This window comes from Aulonocara sp. 'chitande type north' Nkhata Bay, linkage group LG9 (genome assembly GCF_057382095.1).
Source record: "Aulonocara sp. 'chitande type north' Nkhata Bay isolate Kocher_YH1m ecotype deep benthic linkage group LG9, A_spYH_male_GT1.1, whole genome shotgun sequence".
Taxonomy (NCBI): Eukaryota; Metazoa; Chordata; class Actinopteri; order Cichliformes; family Cichlidae; genus Aulonocara; species Aulonocara sp. 'chitande type north' Nkhata Bay.
In genome coordinates, this window is record NC_141352.1 from 34,183,856 (window position 1) to 34,203,849 (window position 19,994).

The 19,994-nt window shown below is 40.5% G+C and overlaps 1 protein-coding gene across 2 annotated transcripts in view; it reads left to right on the forward strand.

The window, feature by feature from the left end:
• The window catches only part of wwp1 (WW domain containing E3 ubiquitin protein ligase 1), a 30,545-nt gene that overhangs the window by 6,928 nt on the left and 3,623 nt on the right, over positions 1-19,994 (forward strand). Inside the window, exons 4-24 of one of the 2 annotated variants that reach the window (XM_086307232.1) lie at positions 6-147; positions 1,502-1,626; positions 1,967-2,119; positions 2,315-2,387; positions 7,305-7,486; positions 8,334-8,745; positions 8,930-9,025; positions 9,514-9,688; positions 11,680-11,734; positions 12,423-12,507; positions 14,616-14,744; positions 15,151-15,223; positions 15,331-15,402; positions 15,900-15,988; positions 16,104-16,263; positions 16,582-16,715; positions 18,128-18,268; positions 18,360-18,480; positions 18,691-18,795; positions 19,049-19,145; positions 19,242-19,314. In XM_086307232.1, coding sequence (XP_086163358.1) covers positions 6-147; positions 1,502-1,626; positions 1,967-2,119; positions 2,315-2,387; positions 7,305-7,486; positions 8,334-8,745; positions 8,930-9,025; positions 9,514-9,688; positions 11,680-11,734; positions 12,423-12,507; positions 14,616-14,744; positions 15,151-15,223; positions 15,331-15,402; positions 15,900-15,988; positions 16,104-16,263; positions 16,582-16,715; positions 18,128-18,268; positions 18,360-18,480; positions 18,691-18,795; positions 19,049-19,145; positions 19,242-19,314 — 2,692 coding nt within the window. Of the gene's footprint in view, positions 1-5; positions 148-1,501; positions 1,627-1,966; positions 2,144-2,314; positions 2,388-7,304; positions 7,487-8,333; positions 8,746-8,929; positions 9,026-9,513; positions 9,689-11,679; positions 11,735-12,422; positions 12,508-14,615; positions 14,745-15,150; positions 15,224-15,330; positions 15,403-15,899; positions 15,989-16,103; positions 16,264-16,581; positions 16,716-18,127; positions 18,269-18,359; positions 18,481-18,690; positions 18,796-19,048; positions 19,146-19,241; positions 19,315-19,994 lie in introns of both variants that reach the window. The other variant, XM_086307231.1, reaches the window with a different exon arrangement.

Sequence of the window (19,994 nt, forward strand, 5' to 3'; positions counted from 1 at the left end):
ATCAGTGTCCTGTGCCAAACTCAAGAGGAAGAAGAGTTCCCTGTTTGGGACTGCCATTTATGTGGAGGTGACAGCTGAGGGGGAGACGCGGCGCACTACAAAATCTCATAGCTCCTCCAATCCTAAATGGGACGAGAGGCTCACTTTGTAAGTGTGCTGTGTACAACTGGCTGACAGCGTTCAACAGGCTGTGTGTTGAAGCATGTCATTTTATTTAATGTCAGTGGCTGTTTCTTTCATCTTTATTTATTTAACAGCTAAGTTTGTGGAGACGAGACACGCGCACACACACACACACACACACACACAAACAAGCAAAAAGGTATGACGTTTCCAGAAGCTGTTCTGCAGTATTATGTGTTGACATTAAAAGCTGTTGACAGAGAGTTTCTGTGGTGCTTTGTTTTTTGTTTGGTTCAGCAGTCTTATACAGTATTTAATCCAAGAGTGGTTGTTGAATCTTATTAGGCAATCATAAGAGCAGGAGAACCCTCAGATGGCTGATTTTATAAATATTAAACTAAGGGAAAAGTTGTATGATAATATACAAAACTCTTTGTATCATTTAAAAGCCCGCAGTTCTTTGAGTGGTCAGACTGGACTAGAAAAGTTCTGTAAATGGTGTTTTTTAATGGAGCCATCATCCTGAACATGGCAGACGTTTGCAGCTCTCTGGCTTCCGACTGGCTCAGCCATATGTCAGAAGCATGTCGTTGGAAATGCTAATTGGCTTGATGGGGTCATTATTGCTGACAAGACAGAGCGCTGCTTGTTTGTGGTCTCGTGTTTACACAATGGATGTTTTGCAAGCTGTTATGGGTGCTACACAAAGGCTTTAATATTCAGTGTTTTTCTTTAGGCTGATATTCAGAGACCTAAATGTAGTTACTGTGCTGCATAGTGTTCATTTTGAAGATGGAAATCAAAGGGTAGTGGTATCATGTGTGCTTGGTACATTGGTTACCCAGGATAAATAACAAGTTATTGGTGCTCTGAGGGGATGAAGGTGTTGAAAAATAGAGAAACTAGAAGAATGCAAAGCTTCAAAATATTTTTTTTCTGTTTGTTGTTATACTTTCCTGAGGTGGGGAATAACTGTTGAGAGGGGGACCTGTTGAATCATAGTTACATGTCATATCAATTCAGTGTGTTCCCTTACCAATAAGTTTATTCACTGATTCACACACAAATGCTTTATAAAAGTTCTAGAGTTGCTCTTAAATCTCAGTGTATTTGAAATATAAGTCTGTGTGAGTATTGCAGAGCGTTTCAACAATAAGAGCCTTTTATTCCTTAGTTGAGTCATCCTAGAGTAAAAAGAAGATTAAAATACTGCCAGTTTTGTTTTTGTTTTTTTAACTTTAAAAAACTAAAAGTACAGTTTTAACTGCTGCTCTTCCTTTTTGTGATAGCATAAATCTATTTGAATTGTTTAAAAAGATTTTGGGGGGAATTTCAAGAATTACACATATTTTGTGCGTGTTTGTTTATGATTCTCTAGGAATGTAACTCCAAACACACAGGTGGATTTCAAAGTTTGGAGCCACCACACCCTGAAAGCAGATGCTCTGCTGGGCAAAGCCACGCTGGACCTCACTCGAACCTTGGAAGACCATGGCAGAAAATGTAACTTTTTTGTTACAGAAAGTAGCAAATGATACATGTGGAAAGTGTAGGTTGTAATTTGTCTAACTGTTTAGTAAATATACGGTTAGGACAGCATCAAAACAGGGTTTTTCCCAGCTCAAAAAATGTTTGTATTCAGGAGAAACCCAACAGAAAACCACTTCATTATGGATTGTTTAAATCAGGCTCACTAGTACTATGTGTTGCATGACCCCGATAATATCCTCCAAAGATGCAGAAGCATAGTGTCATGTAATTTTAGGGTTTTTTTTTTTTTTTTAAACGTTATTTGTAATTATTATTTGCTGTTTCTAATACTGTCCTTGCTTTGAATCCACAGTAGAGAATGTGAAGGAAGTGCTGAAGCTGAGTGCGGAGCAGAAGGGGGTGACAGTGCCCATGGGGGAGCTGACCGTGTACCTTGATGGACTCACTGTCACCGACCAGGAGGAACTGGCACCACTTACCAATGGCAATGCACCAAATGGCTCCAGTGAGCTCAGTGTTTATGTCAGGGGTGGGTGATTTTTTTTCTTTTTTCTTTTTCTAAGGGAGAGGAGGGGCGGAGGGGTCTTTCATCTGTATTAACAGTATGTGAATGGATTGTGCATACAGATTGAGTTGAATGAATTCCCAGCATACATAATCCCGTTATCTCTAGGCTAACATTGGTTTCTTAAATCTTCAGAGGTCCAACAGAATGGTGACGCCATCCATGAAAACGGAGATTCATCTTCCTCATCCTCAAGGGCTGCCAACAGGTAAAACTGAAAAGGCAAACTAACCCTTTTTGGGACATTTTATGTTCGCTCGCATAGTTCCCCCCCCGCGCAAAGCAAATTTCTATCTACTTAAGAATTACTGCTTCAAACCAGGGAGCATGCTTATTCTCAAGTTAAAGAATGCTAACAGGCTGATAAGTGTGTTAGCCTTGTTTCAATGCAATAAGTTGTGCTGGAATACACGAAGCCATATTTTTCCATTGCTGTTTATACTCATGTCCTGTTTTTTGCTAGCCCCGTGAGGTCTGTGTCTTGTCTTTCTCTGTCTTGCTACTTCTCAGTTAAGACCGTCGTCCCCTTTGTGTTTTAATTTCTCACGCTAGCTGCTTGTGCCAGTCTTATCTGTCACAAGTGCCCTTCAGTGAGCTGTACTGGCTTCTATTGAAGAGCCACAAAAAAAAATACTCTTCACAGCAGATGGGGGGTGGTTATGAGGGTTGTGGCTGCTTGGCTCCTCTCTGCATTGCAGCTACTGAGAAGACTGCAAGACACAAACAGTAGGATATTTAAAGCTGTTTCCACTTCCTGGGAGTTCCAGAAATGTGCAAGTGCACAGACAGATTGCAAACATGGCCAGCCGAAGGACAATTGTGGCGGGCAGACATAATTTTCCCCATGTCATTGTTACCTAAACATTGAAACCCTAAACACACATCTTGAATGCAAGACAGTTAAAGCAGCAAATATATGCACATGAATCCATCTCTCTAAACAATAATCTGTGAACAAATCCCCTTTAAACCTTTTAAGAAATGTATAAACAGGAATAAGCATAAAATAATGACTCATTTTGAAATCATTTTTACATAACATTAATAAACAAAGTGAGGATGCTCTGAGATGCCACAAGAAACTGTGCCTTAGTGCTTGCTTGAACTTTAAATGCTACTACATTAAATTTTCCCTAAATTGTTGTGAACATAAAATGTTTGTGTGTTTGAATAACTAAATAGTTGGAACCTATTAAAAACCCAACTTCATTGTGGTTTTACAAAGGTAGTTAGCAGTCTCGCAAACTGTATTGAATTTTTAGTTGCAGATAAACTGAGATTCTTGCATAGACGTATATGACATGTCACCCGCTGCTTTAACATCCTAGACAGTATAAAACATGGACGGAGCTTCTGGGTGGAAAAGTAAAGGTAATGTGGCTTAATTCTGTCTCTTGGTCACCAGGGCCCTATTTCAGGAAGCCGGTTTAGAAAACTCAGAGTGAAAAACGATACTCAGGGTTGAGTAACCCCGAACTGTCCAACTCGGAATATTTGGTTTCAGAAAGGCTGATAACAAGTAGTTCAATCAACGTGGAGTTGCTTTAACCCCAAGTTAAGCGCGCGCACGAGGATACATAAAGCCCTGATTAGTGGAGCACAGATTAAGCGAGTCACCATGGAGACGGAGGGAAAGAAGGCGCGGTCAATGTATTTTACAGCGCTTGAGGCCGAAATTCTGATGGCAGTATAGGGCTTTGGAGCGTGATGTCACGGGGGTGGGCGATAACATGCAAATTTTGCGGGACAAAAGTAACACAGCCTCAGCTACAAAAGAAAGGGAGCATGCATGGCAAAACATGGCCGACAGAGTCAATGCATGAGTGTTAATTTAAACATTGATCTAGGGATTTCCACCCATTTAACACTTATTTTATTATATTTTATTTTATTTTTTATTTCATACATTTTATTTTGTGATGTGATGTGAGCGCAGGTGCAACCCAACAGGCCCCAAACGTTCCTGGCAGCAAGTAAAAATGAAATATAAAAATATAGTCCAAACAGGTAAGGTGTAATTGTATTATGAGCCATAGTGCTTGGTCTGTTTGTCCCATGTAAATCAATTGCAGTTAGAGGCTACATTAATTTTCTTTCTGTAAGCACTTATTGAAATTATCTGAGCACATTACAAGTACATATTTGCTTACTCTGTATGCTCATATGCGACCCGTTATAGCCAACAGAAAAAAAGCGGAGGCCTGAAAAACAGGTGGGGGTCCTCCACCACCACCACTCACAGAGGCTGAGCAGTTGGCTTCCACATTTGTGATAATGTTGGCAGCATCACATATGATCTTCACAGTGCAGAGAACACAAATTAGCAGCCATTACTATAATGAAATAATTTGTTAGTTTGAAATGCTACAGGGAACTATGTACCTGTACATTAATGCTGTGGAAAGACTTCCTGTTCACATAGTCTCCTTCATTTACTGAAGGAGCAATGATTGGAATGTGAGTGCCATCTATACAGCCAATCACGCCTGGGACCCGTGAGAATAAATGTAAAATTTAAGTAGTAGTTCAAGTATCACCACATCATGAATTAAGTTTCGTTCATCCTGATACCTGCAATTTTGTGGCATCCCTCTTTGATAAATCTTGTGGGTCTGTGACCGGGGAACACCACAAACGAGTACAGGAGACGTTTCAGTGCAACTGTAACATTCCTGACTGCCCGACAGACGGTAGCCTTGGAAACGTGCTCAGCGTCACCAATATTATACAGAAAGCTCCCGTTTGCAAAAAACCGAAGTGCGATACGAATAATATGTACAGAACTGAGAGCATGTCCGCGATGTGTCACATGAGCAATATTAGGCCTGAGGATGTTATTCAAATAAATTATAGATTGTGCTGAAAAACGGTAACGTTCACACAGGAAATCATCAGGAAATGATAAAATGTCCAAACGCGCTCTAATCACTCTCTCCCGGCGGAAAGCTCTGCGGAGAATTTGGGCTTCAACATCTACTGGCTCTTCAAGGAAGGGACACGCCATGTCTGACACTTCCTACAGTCAGGTTTCCGACAAAGAGGCGGAGAAAGTTAGGGTTAGTTGTAGTAAACCTGCTAGGGGGCAGGTTAGCTTCACGGAGTGTGTTGTCATAGTAACTCGCTCAGAATTAATCTAAACTCGCTTTGTGAAACTGAAAACCCAGAGTTTTCGTTAACTCGGTATACTTACTCAGATTTTGCTCTAAACCGGCTTCCTGAAATAGGGCCCAGGTAGTCGGGATGGCAAACGCATTTCCAGTCCTACAGAATGTTATGAAAAATGGCTTGCTGTCGTGACCTATGTACACAATTTCCTGCTATATTAATGGACTCGGTCATTTATTTATCCATTTATATGCTGAATAATAAATCTTGATCATGCAGTATTTCAAAATGCATTCATTATCCAGGGCATCTTCATTGCCTAATGACATGTGAATGATAAGCAAGTAGATTCACAGTTAGACCCGCCCCTGCTCATCACATCTGGGTTTTTGTTTTTGTTTTTTTGTTTTGTTTTTTTCCTTAAACCAAGATGGCGATCATGAATACACCTTCTGAAGGCTTCAAAACAGAAATTGAGAAACCAGTGGATGATGTCACAGTTAGCTACAGCTCTCTTTTATAGTGTCCATGCAACCTACATTTTTGTGTTATTATTTTAGTGTTTTTGTGTTAACACCTGCAGTGAGTTCACTTACTTAAAACCTTCAGTGCTCAGCAAAACCTGGCTCTAAATTATTGTTGTTACTGTTAAGTGATCTGTATCGTTTCACACAGGAGGCCTTTTTCTCCCTTTGTAATGCCTGTGCCTTGATTTCTGTCTTCTGTTTATTCCTCTTTGATTTGTTGCGTTTCCTTCTTTTTGCCGCCTGTCCCGTTTGGTTCTTTTGCCATCAGAATTATTGTCTGAAGGCAAAGAGAGAAGCCAAACGGAATTACTTTACCAAGTGGACCATACCTGCCTTACCGTATTGGTCCATTTAATTGACCTTTGTTGTTATTAATATTTATTTTATTTTCAGTTGTTACAGACGGGGCAGACATGACCGGGGAGAGGGAGGGAAACAAAGACGGAGGGGGAAGAGGAATACTGATGAAGGGCAAAGAAAGGGGGGGGGGGGCAAAAAATACATATCACCTGGATCACCTGTTGAGAGGGGGGGGGAGAGAAAACAAGCGAATTAAAAAAACAGCAATATAATAAACACAACACCATCGTGATACTCTGTGTGTGTGTGTGTGTGTGTGTGTGTGTGTGTGTGTGTGTGTGTATATAGCAGTAAATATTAAATATTATTATGCAGCACATAAGATTTACAGCGCACAGTGTGCGTTCAGGTAGGAGCCAAAAAGGGTGAAGTTTGTGTCTATGAGCACCCGTGTGTACACCTGTGAGCATGAGCGCACTTGTATTTAAAGTTTTGTTGCATTTCCTTTGTTCTTTCCCCTCAGTTTGTGTTTCCAGTTTTAAATGGTCAAGTAAAGGAACCTTTCTGTGGATCTAGCAGCAGCAGGTTTTATAACCTGTCAAACCACATGATAAAGCCTGTAGGCCTGTGATGCATTTTTGTCTTCAAACTGTGCATGTTTTTCTGTTTTTGTAATTGGTACCCTGTCTTTTGTCTCAGCATCACATCAACTCGCCTTAAGCAGGTCCACCTGGGTTTGACTCAGTGTTTGAAAATCTGTTGGCATCACTTCCTGTGCACAGCATCTTAACAGCTTTTGAGTCGTAATTATAGGGAGAGCTTTTATGGCTTGTAAATATGCTGACTAGTAAAAAAACTCATTAATGTGAGTTATCTGTATTTGCCATCTCTTTTGGGTTTTCCCTCACACAGAGAACCCACCTCTCACAAAGACAAAGGTTGGCCTTGACAGCAGGTTTTGCGATGGTCTCTTTCTGTCAGCTCACAAAGGAGCCTCTTTAGTTGTACTCATTACATCACCGTACTATCCTATTATAGCCTGTTTTCCTCTACAAAACAATCAGTTCAGTGTTATAACTCAGATCCGATGGCCATGGAGGCAGTGAAGTAGCACACAGTTGCTTGTTCTCATGAGCAATTCAGATTTGAATTAAAAAATAAAAAGATGAAATCTCCTGTATTTTATCTTCAAGCACAGTGAATGGTACAGACTTGGGCCCAAGGTCAGGTTCCTGTTCAGCCTCCAGTGGTGCGGATGGTCAGGTGCCTTCAAGCTCCTGCAGCCCTGCTCTTGGTCATGTCGTCAACGGAGACTCCACAACCAACTCCACCCCTGTCCACCAACCCTCAGACAGTGATAATGAGAGTAGGATGGGTGAGTTTGCACATGCTGTAATGTCTACTTTACAGTACACATTACAAAACTCATTTATCGTTGTTTTTAGTTTTGTTTTTAGTTTTTTATTTTAGACAAAAAATAACTTGATTTGGATAAGACTGAATATTATTAGAGCACCCTGGTAACATTTATATGTTATAGTGCCTTGGATGGTCTCAAACCACCTCAGGTTTATGCTCTCCATGGTCGATGTGAACCTAGTGAAGAGTAGAGAAGAGGAGTAATTACATTAAGGGAAGCCTTTAATCTCTGCTGCTCTCAGCACCTCTATCCAATCTCCTTGGAAAGAAAAGCGAAGTGAAAGCAGAGTGCACTTAAACTCGGAGGACAGGCCACATTGAGCTGAGATTCATGACAGAATATAAATTTTTTAATGGCATTGCATATAAAGAACACACACACAGTTAGAGCAAATGGAAACTGGCTGTGTGGGGTTATCAGAATACCAAACTGGTACCTGGTAAGAGTTCCATAGGCTAACTTTGGTGCATGAAAAGTAGCTCAAGTAGACAGTTTTCACCTTCTAAAAATTTGGGTTCAATTAATAATCTTATCATTCATTTTGTTCTCATAAATTCCAACGTAATAGATGTATTTGCCTTCACAGAGATCCTTGCTGATAAGCTGGTTTCTATCACTTTATCCATGTTCTGTGGACATATGCAGACTTCTAGACTGTTACACTAAAAGTCGGTTGTTGCAGACAACAGCTTAAAAGACTGATTTATGTATTTATTTATTGAGGCATTGAGGCATTACTGACATCAATGGATTGAGTTATACAAGTAAACGGCACTCCGGTCTTATTGTGACTTGCCTGCAGTCAATGGGGAGTCCTGTGATGCTGCTGAAGGGCAGTCATCTGCGACAAGAAGTGATGTGCTGCCCTCTGGAAGTGACCACGAGGACTGCATTCAGGATGCTGCCCTGCCAGACTCTGACACAGCACCAAATAGCACATCTCAACCCCCGCCTGCTTCCACATCATCGTCAACCTCTTCTGTTGCTGCTAATTCTGCCACTGCCGTTGCTGCATCCTCTTCTTCCTCCACATTCACCTCTCCAAACCAGGGGGTCACCACGTCCTCGTCGTCATCCTCCCCGGCGCCTGCTGAAACAAATGCTTCAGGAAGTGGAGGTGGTAGTAATAGTAGCAGTGCAACAGTAACTACAGATGGGGCCAAGCCCAGGCAGCAGGTCCCCAATACTGGAGCCTCAGATCCTCTTCCACCAGGGTAAAAAAAAACACAAAAACAACCCCTGCTGCTCATTTACTGATCAGTATTACTGTATTTATTTTGATTTATTTCTGTTTTCAAATTACCTAAACACCAGTGCGCACACAAATATGACAACAGTAGAGTGACGTTGACCAGAATTTTTCATCCTTTGTTTGTTGTTTAATTTTGCATCTTTTAGGTGGGAGCAGAGAAAAGACCCACACGGGAGAACGTACTATGTAGACCACAACACCAGGACGACTACTTGGGAAAGACCACAGCCGCTACCACCAGGGTGAGGGTCTCACCTTTGTCTTATGTTGTTGTCACACTTGGTGTGTTTAGTCTGTTTAAATCAAACATGAACACAATAAGCACTCAGGGGCAGACTGAAACAACAGTTCCAAATGAACTCCAGAGCAGTGCATTTACGTTGTGAGCATGATCCAACCTTGATCCAAACCAACTACCAGATGCACGTTGCAAGTCTGGGCCAACAAAATTCCCTTAGACACGTATGCTTTGCATTCTGGGATCCACCAAAATATTATAGTGCAGGTCTATACGGGCTAGCAACTAGCTGTGAATTGAATGTAAATACTCCATGTTCTCCTATAGTCCAGAATACAGCACCTTCTTTCTATATTTACTTTTGTTGTTTGCAGGTGTAAGTAGTTATTTCAGTCTTTTTGTTTAATCACCTACATGTCAGTTTCTGGCATTGAAATGTACTTTCATGTGTATTTCTCTATTTTTACCATCCCATCTCATTCCTTCTACCAGTTGGGAACGTCGAGTGGATGACCGGGGTAGGATCTATTATGTGGACCACAACACCCGCACCACCACATGGCAGCGTCCCACTATGGAATCGGTGCGCAATTTTGAGCAGTGGCAGAGCCAGCGCAGCCAGCTGCAGGGAGCTATGCACCAGTTTAACCAGAGATACCTCTACTCTGTAAGACACATCACCACACTCGCTCTTCTGCCTAATTACTTGTTTTCATATTTATACATATAAATAAGTAACTTACATGCTGCCCATTTAAAAGAGAGGCTCTAATACAATCTAAAATAGTGTTATTTTGATTGCATTATTATTAGTATGTAGACCAAGCCATATCCCTTTTTCTTTTAGAAGTCAAGGTCCTCATCAAAAAGAAGCCCTGAAGCCCTAATGACTGAAAAATTTGCACTCTTTTCACTTGTTTTTATAACAAGTGCCCTGTAAATAAACTCAGAGCAAAAACCACATTTTGCTGACTGAAATGCTGCTATCTGCTAGGGCTGCACGATTAATCGTTAGAAAATCGCGATCTCGATTAATACTTATGTGCGATCTCATTTCCAAATGACAACGATTTAATAAAAAAATTTAAAAAAAAAGAAAAAAAGACGACGATTGTACCGCATTTTGATCCGGGACGTACTCTGCATGAAAACAAGCGCTCACTCTTCCTGCTCAACAAATGACAAGGGCGGAGCCTTATACCACGTGATACAGAAGCTGTGCCGTGTGATGCTAAAATTAGCAGGGAAAAAACAACGGAGAGCACGTCAGGGATGACGAGAAAGTGACAGGAGAAAATCCGTTCCGGTCAACCACCCAAACATCAATAACGGGAACCTTATACAGCGCTTCCCTACACCCGTCGAACTCCCGCAGGCACAAAGAAACTACGGAGGCTATCACTTATCACCTGACCAAAGATATGGCTCCCAGCAACACCCTAGACAAATGCTACACAGTGCCGTCCCACAACTATTTTTCTATTGTTGCACTACCTGCTCTATACACGCAGCGTCGAGCAAAGGTGGAGACGGAATTTCAAGCAGTTCAACATTTTGCGGCAACAACAAAACGTGAGACATTTGTTGTTTTTATGTTTATTTATTGTTTTTATGTTCAGTCTCAACTGTTACGAAGTTGATGTGCAGTTAAGTGCAATAAATATTTATACTGGAAATATTTATACTGGAATTTATACTGGAATTTATACTGTATACTGGAATAATTATACTGGAATTTATACTGTATACAATAAATATTTATACTGGAAAAGAAAATCGTGAGAGAATCGTGATCTCAATTCTAAGCCAAAAAATCGTGATTCTCATTTTATGCAAAATCGTGCAGCCCTACTATCTGCCGTCCTTTGATCTTTCACTCTATGTAATCTGTGCATTACTGACTCAGCAGACTAAGTGGATACACACAGCTTTCAGGGTTTATCAGCTTGTTACTTATCCAGCACTACAGAAAATGGCAGACATCAGTGTCTCTGACCACTTTAGATTAGCTCTAGCATGAATGTAGAAATATGTTACCAAGTTTAAGCCAACTTTCGTTTTTTCCAAAATGATTTTCATCCAGTAGAATGAATCTCATCAAATTTCATTTGTAAAAATACAGAGCTTAGAGATTAACTCAGCTGTGGTTTCAGTCATTTTCACCACCAATTTTACAATCTCCCGTAGCCGCCTCAGTAAACAGGTTGTCGTCAGTCTTATCATCATGATGAGCTCAGACATTCAAAGGACCAGCTGTTGATGGTCATTTTTCTTTCCACCCTTAATCTCGTCTCGTTGTCTCGGGACTTTTGTTTTGTAAACCCACTTACTAAATATACTGTTGGCACCCAGCCCAGCTCATTTAGCCCAAAGGTGAGAAACAGAACTTAATATATGAGAGGCGGTCTTTTATCAGTGATGTCGTCTTCACATCTTCATGATTAGTTTACAGCATAAATAAAAAGGCAAGTAGGTGTTAAGCTTCTACCAGTAGGCAGCTACAAAGACCACTTCACATCAAGTACTATTCGACAAATAGTTTTTGAACAATTTATTTTTTATTTTTTATTTATTTTGCTTTTGGGGCTTTTGTGACTAGATTTGCACCTTCCTGGTGTTTCCCCAATGAGTGTCCATCTGTGTATCCCTTGTTTGCAGGCATCCATGATGTCTGCTGAAAATGATCCTCTTGGCCCACTGCCTCCTGGTTGGGGTGAGTTGACATTCATTTTTCTCTAAAAGCTGTGCTTGCTTTTTCTGGTGTCAGTACTTTGTGTTCTATACTTAAAAAGTGGAGCTAGGCGTACATCAGCAGTTCTTAATAAGGTAAGCAATCGTGCTAGGTTTCTACACGTGCAGAGAGGGAACAACACACCTGGAAGGTAGATTGTTCCTTCTGTTCTTGCTAGAGTCCTTTAGAGGTCACACCATTGCTCACAGGTCCTTGTTTGTTTTGTTGCTGGATAGTTGGTCAGGAAAAATGGATGCATGTTTTCGGTCTTTGTTATAGTGCAGAATACGTTTGGACCAATCAGTCTCCTCCCCATTGGTGTTTTATGCTGGATTGTATTGTGTGGCTTTATTTTGAACCTGTTAAAATAATATAACAACAATAAAGAAAAGAAAGGGGGAAAACGCATTTAGTGTTACCAAAACTTTTGCAAAGGGCTGTACATATGACCTATTTCTATGCCAGATTCTGATATACGTATAGTATATGCATATTCTGAATATATATCCCCAATATGTTTTAAAGTTAAATGTCAGCATTCTGCTCTGCTTAATGATTAAAAGGATTCATTAATTAACAGCTTTTTCTGTGTACTGATATGTAGGACCAAGTGTCTCTTATGTCTGTTGCTACGCTACAGATTTCTTGTGTTTATTTGAATAAATTTCAGAGAGGCGTGTTGACTCCAATGATCGAGTGTACTTTGTCAACCATAACACAAAGACAACACAGTGGGAAGACCCTCGAACCCAAGGGTGAGTGGCAGAAAAACACTACAGACAAACTCTGCCAGTGTGGCCTTTTGGATGTAAACCATTAACTTCACTGTGCGGTGCTACTTTGTAGAGCTGGGCGATAGAACAATAACGATATGTATCGCGATATAACTTTTACTCGATAGAGAAATTAAGCTATCGCGATAGACCTCTCCGCTCTTGTCCTCTTATTAAAAAAAAAAAAAAAAAAAGGTCAGCCAATCCAAATTAAGTAGCGCAGAGCCGAACCAATCACAGCCGCAGCGTCACGTCGCGTGACTTGTTACGTACAGCACAAGTGCCAAGCCGCACGTGTGTTTGTTTGGGAAGCAGCCAGCGGGTAATGGAGCCAACGCGTAATAGAGGAAATGAGTGTGCCGACTAGAAAAATCAACCGAGCGTGACCGAAGAGAAAACAGATGATGGTTCCAATGCCGGAGAGATTGTCGAACGGAAGAGCCATAGAAGTTCCGTAGTGTGACGGTATTTCGGCTATTTCAAGTCTGACAAAAAACAGAGTAGCGTGCACTGTAAATTGTGCCGAAAGCAAGTCTGGAAATACAATAAACTGGTGCATGCGTCACACTGCGCGCCACGTTATTGTTTCGGTGAAATGAATTTCTACAATACTGTTACTGTTAATTCTACTCTCTGCAGTGTTTAAATGCTTACATATACACACAGTTACTGTCCCTCCACACATACGACTCGGTTCTGCTTCTATGCCCCAGCTTTGTTTACTTTTTCCCACCGAGGCTTCTAGACTTCTGATTGGCCAACATTTCTGCACGGTTAGGAATCTAGCGCCACCTGCTGCTTTGGCATGTTCATAGCAGCGTTTTCCTTCATTTCTGCCTTTATGTGTGGACGGGATTATTTTTTAAAACGAAAACGGAAAATCTCCGTTTTCAAAAATACCCGTGTACGTGTGGACGTAGCCTCAGTCTCTGACTGGAAGCGCTAATTCGTCATTCGGCTTTTGTCAGACTAAAGTAACTGTTAAAAACTGTTTGAAAAGCTCAGCTATACAACAAGGAGAGATTGAGAATTTCCTTTTAGTTCTCAGTTTATTTGATATTGACAAAAGTTAGTCAATTTTGTCTGTTCTTCTGTAAAACAAGCTAAGATTTATTTTTTAGAATTAATATTTTGTTTCTAAGTGGAATTGACAATTTAGTCTGTTTCGTTTGTTCTATTTTGAAACTTAAACGCTTTAGCAGCTGCCTTTTGTGTAGTTTGCAATATTTGTCTTTATTTATCTGAAAAAGTCTCATGTTCCTTAAGTACATCTACCCTGTTGAACTTATTATGGGAAATAAATATTTAAATAAAAACAAGCTGCTGATTATTTCACATTTTACTTGTGAGCAACGGCACATTTAAATCTTACAAATATAGTTATTTGGCTTATATCGTGATAGATATCGTTATCGCCTGAAATGAAAAAAACATATCGTGATATGAAAAAATCTCATATCGCCCAGCTCTACTACTTTGTGTTAACTTTACTAGTAGCCACACAGTAACTTCACCATTTTTCTTGAACAGCATGCAGGAGTGTATGGTCAGATGGGACAGATCAAACTATTGCAATCTTGACCTACTTTACTGTCAGTACCTGGAACCCTCTCGTTTCCTTATTTTTCTGTCATGAAACCTGCTAAATTTATTTTTAAAGCTGCGAGAAGCTACAACTCCCTGTGTGTCTTCATCTAATCTTAATGTACTATAACCATGGCAGGTTTTGCAGAACCAGTATGTTCTTCAGCCAATAAAGTTGAGCAAAAAAACAAGGAAACCCAAAGGAATTCAGTTAAATTAGCCATTATAATTTGATTCAGTGCAGTAAAGTAAATAGCTGAAAAGGTTTAAACACAAAACTTTCTGCTGTTCATTTGATGGTTTAGAGTTTGACTCTTTAAAAGGAATATTAACATTTTATTACATTTTATTGTTTTGCCTTTGGTTTATGCTAACTTGTTTTCTATTACTCTTTAGTAGTGAAGTAAAGTGCTGCCAGATATTTTCAATTTGGACTTTGTCCTTGTAGGTAATGTTTGTGTTCAGCAGCTACAAACCTACATAACACTTTGTCTGTGTGCCTGCAGGCTACAGAATGAGGATCCTCTGCCTGAAGGTTGGGAGATCCGGTACACAAGGGAAGGGGTTCGCTACTTCGTGGATCACAACACCCGAACCACAACTTTCAGCGACCCCCGCACTGGAAAGTCTTCTGTGTAAGAACACCTTTCAAATCAATTTATGCACCAGGTGTCTGAAGACCTGCATCTTTAGGTGCTTATGTAAAGTTTAAGGGGCCATGTTTAATGAGGCCAGCTGGAGTTATTTTGAGATTTAATTTAGCTGATATGCTGTACATATAGCATTAAGCTGGGTAAGAAGAAAAAAGGATGTGGATTCAAAAGAAGCACTTCCCACTGGTGTTCAGTTTTATGGGTTTATTTCACACCGGGCCTTTGAGGAAACCTTGTAATTTCTTTTTGAACTCCAAATGTATGCCTAGAGCACATTTTCCATGCAGGGCAAACACTGAAAAACATAAATGGATGTAACTATTTACAGTGGCTCGCAAAAGTATTCGGCCCCCTTGAACACATTTTCTAAATCTTCTTTTCTCCTCAGCACCAAAGGCCCTCAGATTGCATACGAGCGCAGCTTTCGATGGAAGCTTGCCCATTTCCGCTACTTGTGCCAGGTTTGTGTTTCCTCTCACTTAACGAATTAAAGACGGTGAGAGATTAACTTGATCTTCCAATTTCCTAATCCTACTCTAATACCTTTTTTGTTCTTGTCTCCACTCAGTCTAATGCTCTCCCAAGCCATGTGAAGATCACTGTCTCCAGGCAGACACTGTTTGAAGACTCCTTTCAGCAAGTAAGTGCGTCCTTTTCCTTTTGTCATCTTTGTGTTTAAGATGATGTTTACAGCATAAGGTAGTACCTTAGTGCAGTGGTTCCCAAACTTTTTTTGCTAGGCCCCCCGTTGTTTTACAAGAAAATATTTGAAAATCTGCTTTGGTGCAAAGTGACAATGGGTGTAGTGGAATTAAGACAACCCCCAAACACTAAGTGGGTTTGCAGGCAGTGCCCCGTGAACCATTACTCTCTCCTTATCCCTCTGACTGACTGGGGGTCTGTTTTGGGGGTTGTCTTTCAAGTGCACCCGTTGTCACTTTGATTTGCACAAAGCAGCTAAAATGGATTCACAGTGACTGCTGCTTCCTAGCTGGGCACAATGATATCCCTGAAGTTGAACAGACTTTGTGTTATACTTTAACGACCAAGCGTTCTTTATTTATTTTTGTACAATCTGTATTCACAACTGTGCACTCATCACTTGCTGATGTTGTGTGTGTGCTAACTGTCTCTTAGATTATGGCCCTGAAGCCTTACGACTTGAGGAGGCGATTGTACGTCATCTTCAGAGGCGAGGAGGGTCTGGATTACGGTGGCCTGGCCCGGTAATAAAGACACTGAAATATAATTTTAACTTTAAAGAATTCCAAAGAATATTTGTGTATAAAGAGTAAATGAAAATGTGCAGCTCATGGCCCTCCATCTCCTTCTTCTCTTCAGAGAGTGGTTCTTCTTGTTGTCCCATGAAGTGCTGAACCCCATGTACTGTCTGTTTGAATACGCTGGAAAAAGCAACTATTGTCTGCAGATCAACCCAGCGTCAGCCATCAACCCCGACCACCTCTCCTACTTCTGCTTCATAGGCCGCTTTATTGCAATGGTACATTCACTTGATTCTCGCACACATTAAAACCATCATGACATCACAGATGGTTGTGTTACAGTAGATTACACATGATTTGTCAACCAGTGTCTCACATCCAGTCTTTTTTTTAAGACAAGTCATATTTTGGATAAAGTTATTTCAAAATCATAAGAGCTCAAGAGAAAAAGTGTTCAGTGTTGTTTTACACTTCCCAATATTTACTTATTTTGTTAATATGCAATTACACTGTGAGACTGTCTGCAATCTCTTTATCTTGATGCTTTCTGATTGACCAGCAGTTAAAGAACCTTATCTCCTCTTGATTACCCACAGGCACTTTTCCATGGCAAGTTCATTGACACAGGCTTCTCTCTGCCTTTCTACAAACGCATGCTGAACAAGAAGCTAATACTCAAAGACCTTGAGTCCATTGACCCAGAGTTCTACAACTCACTCATATGGATCAGGTAATCGATCTCTCATGTGTTAGTCCTACCATATTGTATTCATTTGAGAAGAGGGCATGGCTAGAAAATTAATTTCACTGCACTTATTACTGAGTTGACTTTTGGTTAAAGAGCCACAGAGTGTACTCTTAATTTGATTGTTTAGAAAGTTTCTCTTTGCTTGACTTTGCTTAGAATAACTTTCAAGGTCTCTTGACCGTTATTAAGGAACTTTTGTTATTGGGTGCTTTTCAAGCAAATTTGTTGATAGAACAAATTGTGCAGTTTATTTAGGCTTTATTTATAATGGAGGTCATATCAAAGTGTTGCTCTTGGAATGCTGTGTACAAATAAGGCTTATCAAATATATCTGTATCATTTCTCAAACTATTGCTGAGTCAAGACTATGCATAATTGCATAATTGGAAAACTGCATAATTGTTTTGTTTTTGGTCCCGAGTACAATGAACACACTGTAAATGACACCTGGAGTCAAGTCGATTCATTTATGCAGTCCACTATATGTTGCGGTAGGTTTTATAGTGCATAACATACAACACTCTGGTTTTTGTCCACTTATTTGGCTAAGAACACCCCATAAAATCAACTACTTAAAGAAGTGAGAGACCTCAAGGAAAACATTTGTCCCTTTCCCACTGCTCACAAACATGTTGTGTTTTATATTGAATCCTCAAAATAGCTTTTATGAAAGCTTTGTAAAATTTGGAAGTGTCTTGACCACCTGTGATGGTTTCCATTTAATCTGTGGCTCACTAGGCTTTTTAATAACGTGGTCATTTTGTCAGGATGTTGTTTTCATACAGGAAACGACCTGTTCCGCTAATCTTATATTAGCAAGAACTACTGAACTTAGTTTTGAACGTTTTTTTCGTACGGTTTCACCTGTATGTCTTCAAGTGTTTCTCCTCAATGACATCTTCAAGTACAAATGCAGTTTGATTAATCAGTGTGCTTTGCAGCTGGTTCATGCGGTGTGCAGCATTACAGAGCAGTGACCTAACGCAGCTGTTTAAAAGAATGAAAGAGTTAGGTGGGAAAGTTGGCAGCTTTGAAGAAACTAAAATGCAGACCATGTTTTGATTGAATTAACAATAAAGTAAAAGCTGGGAATGGCTGACAGTGAAGAAAGCCAGACAACATCTTGTAATGGGGTTATTTATAGTAGCTTTGCCCCTGCTTTATTTGCTTTTTACTCATTCTTAACTAAACTTAACCTCCTGCATTAGAAGTCAGAAAACCCTTTTACCGCAGAAGTATGGAAAGAGCAAAGGCTATCCACGTACAAAAAGGTCAACTTAAGAATATCTCAGAGATAAAAATCTAGAGCGTTTGAAGCAAACACAGTTCCCTGTGCGTCTCCGTGATGTGTTAAAAATTGGTTGTACTTTGGCAACATCTGAGTCTTTCCTCAGGGACAACAACATCGAGGAATGCGGTCTGGAGATGTTCTTCTCCGTGGACATGGAGATCTTGGGGAAGATCACCTCTCATGACCTCAAACCCAATGGTGCCAACATCCAAGTCACTGAAGAGAACAAGGAGGAGTACATCAGGTTCACAGTCTTTGTTTTATCAAAAAAAAACTCACCTCTGAATATCATTTAAAGTACATATTAAAGAAGATTTGTACTGTTTGGCTTGCAGTCTAATGGCAGAGTGGAGGTTCTCTCGTGGGGTGGAAGGTCAAACCAAAGCTTTTCTCGACGGCTTCAATGAGGTGGTTCCACTTCAGTGGCTCCAGTACTTTGATGAAAAGGAGCTTGAGGTGAGCACCATTTTTGATCTATTTTAATGACTTCCGTTGTCTGTTTAAATGTAATACTAACTTATACCTAATAATAATTTAATAACCAACTTACTACATGCCACAGAATTATTTTTGTTTGAATTAAACCTGGAAATCAAAGCATACACAACTACAGTGGAATGATGTTGGTTTATATCCTCTGTGTTTGTGTGTATGTGTTTAAACCAGGTGATGCTGTGTGGCATGCAGGAAGTAGACTTGCAGGACTGGCAGAGAAACACTGTGTATCGTCACTACACCAGGAACAGCAAACAGATCATCTGGTTCTGGCAGGTACAGAAATGCACAGCCTCACAGTTTGTTCTGTTTGCTCAGTTTGTGCTTTCTTTCCCTCCAAGTAGCAGTAAAACAAGCTCTTAGTGCAGGATTTGATAAAATAATTGAACTTCAAGAAATAGCGTTTGTTTTTTTTCTTAATGTGTCTCATATTGCCGTAAATTCCCCGTATAACCTACGTGGATGAAGGTCCTTGACGAGTCGTAGAAAGTCAGTGATGAATGTTCTGGCGTCATTTCCTTCCCTGCAGCTGGTAAAAGAGGTCGACAATGAGGTGCGACTACGGCTCATGCAGTTTGTCACTGGAACCTGCAGGCTTCCTCTGGGCGGCTTTGCTGAGCTCATGGGTCAGTGAGAGACGAGCATGCTTACTAAACATACTATTTATATTTCCTTAATGCTTTCATTTTTTTTCTTAAGCCTCTTTCTCCTTTGCATTGCAGGAAGTAACGGACCGCAGAAGTTCTGCATTGAGAAGGTGGGGAAAGACACGTGGCTTCCTCGCAGCCACACGTGGTGAGTGCTTGACCTTTGACCTCTCTACTTGACCACTATGTCTTGTAATGTTGTGCACAGAATTTTACATCAGTATACTTTAGTACAGTTTTGGTGGAGTCCCACAGGCTGACTGCAGGATAAATGATATCAAGGACCACCAGAGTAGCAACCTGGCCAGCAAACCAGCTAGTAGCAGAAAACACAAGAAGGCTTGTTAGGAATATTCAAAATAACAGCAGAATTATTTACAAATTAAACAAATCCCCAAGTATCTCTGGGTAGCCTGCCTAAGTATCCTCTCCAGTGACAGGCCGGTGAAAAGGTTTTACATCTTGAATTGGATAGAAGAGGCCTGAGAGAGTCTCATTCAGTTTTCTAGACTGAAAAGACATTTTACCTGTCTTCCATTATGTTAACCAGTCGGTGCTTTAAAGGTGTCAAATGATGAAGCTGTGAGAGCAGCTGTATTCGAAGTATAGTCATGACCATGTTTTTGTGCTGATGTTAAAGCTAGAGGAGGTTTGGAGCTCAGTTAATGAGTCAGCAGTGACTTGGCGACCCTGCTCTGTGACTGCATGCTTGCTTCTTGCAATGGTGACATAACGCTAGAGGACCACACTGGAACTCAGTGAGGTCTTTAGAACGACCCACTCTCTCTTTCACTCAGGATCGACTGACTTTTATACTCTTGGGTAATG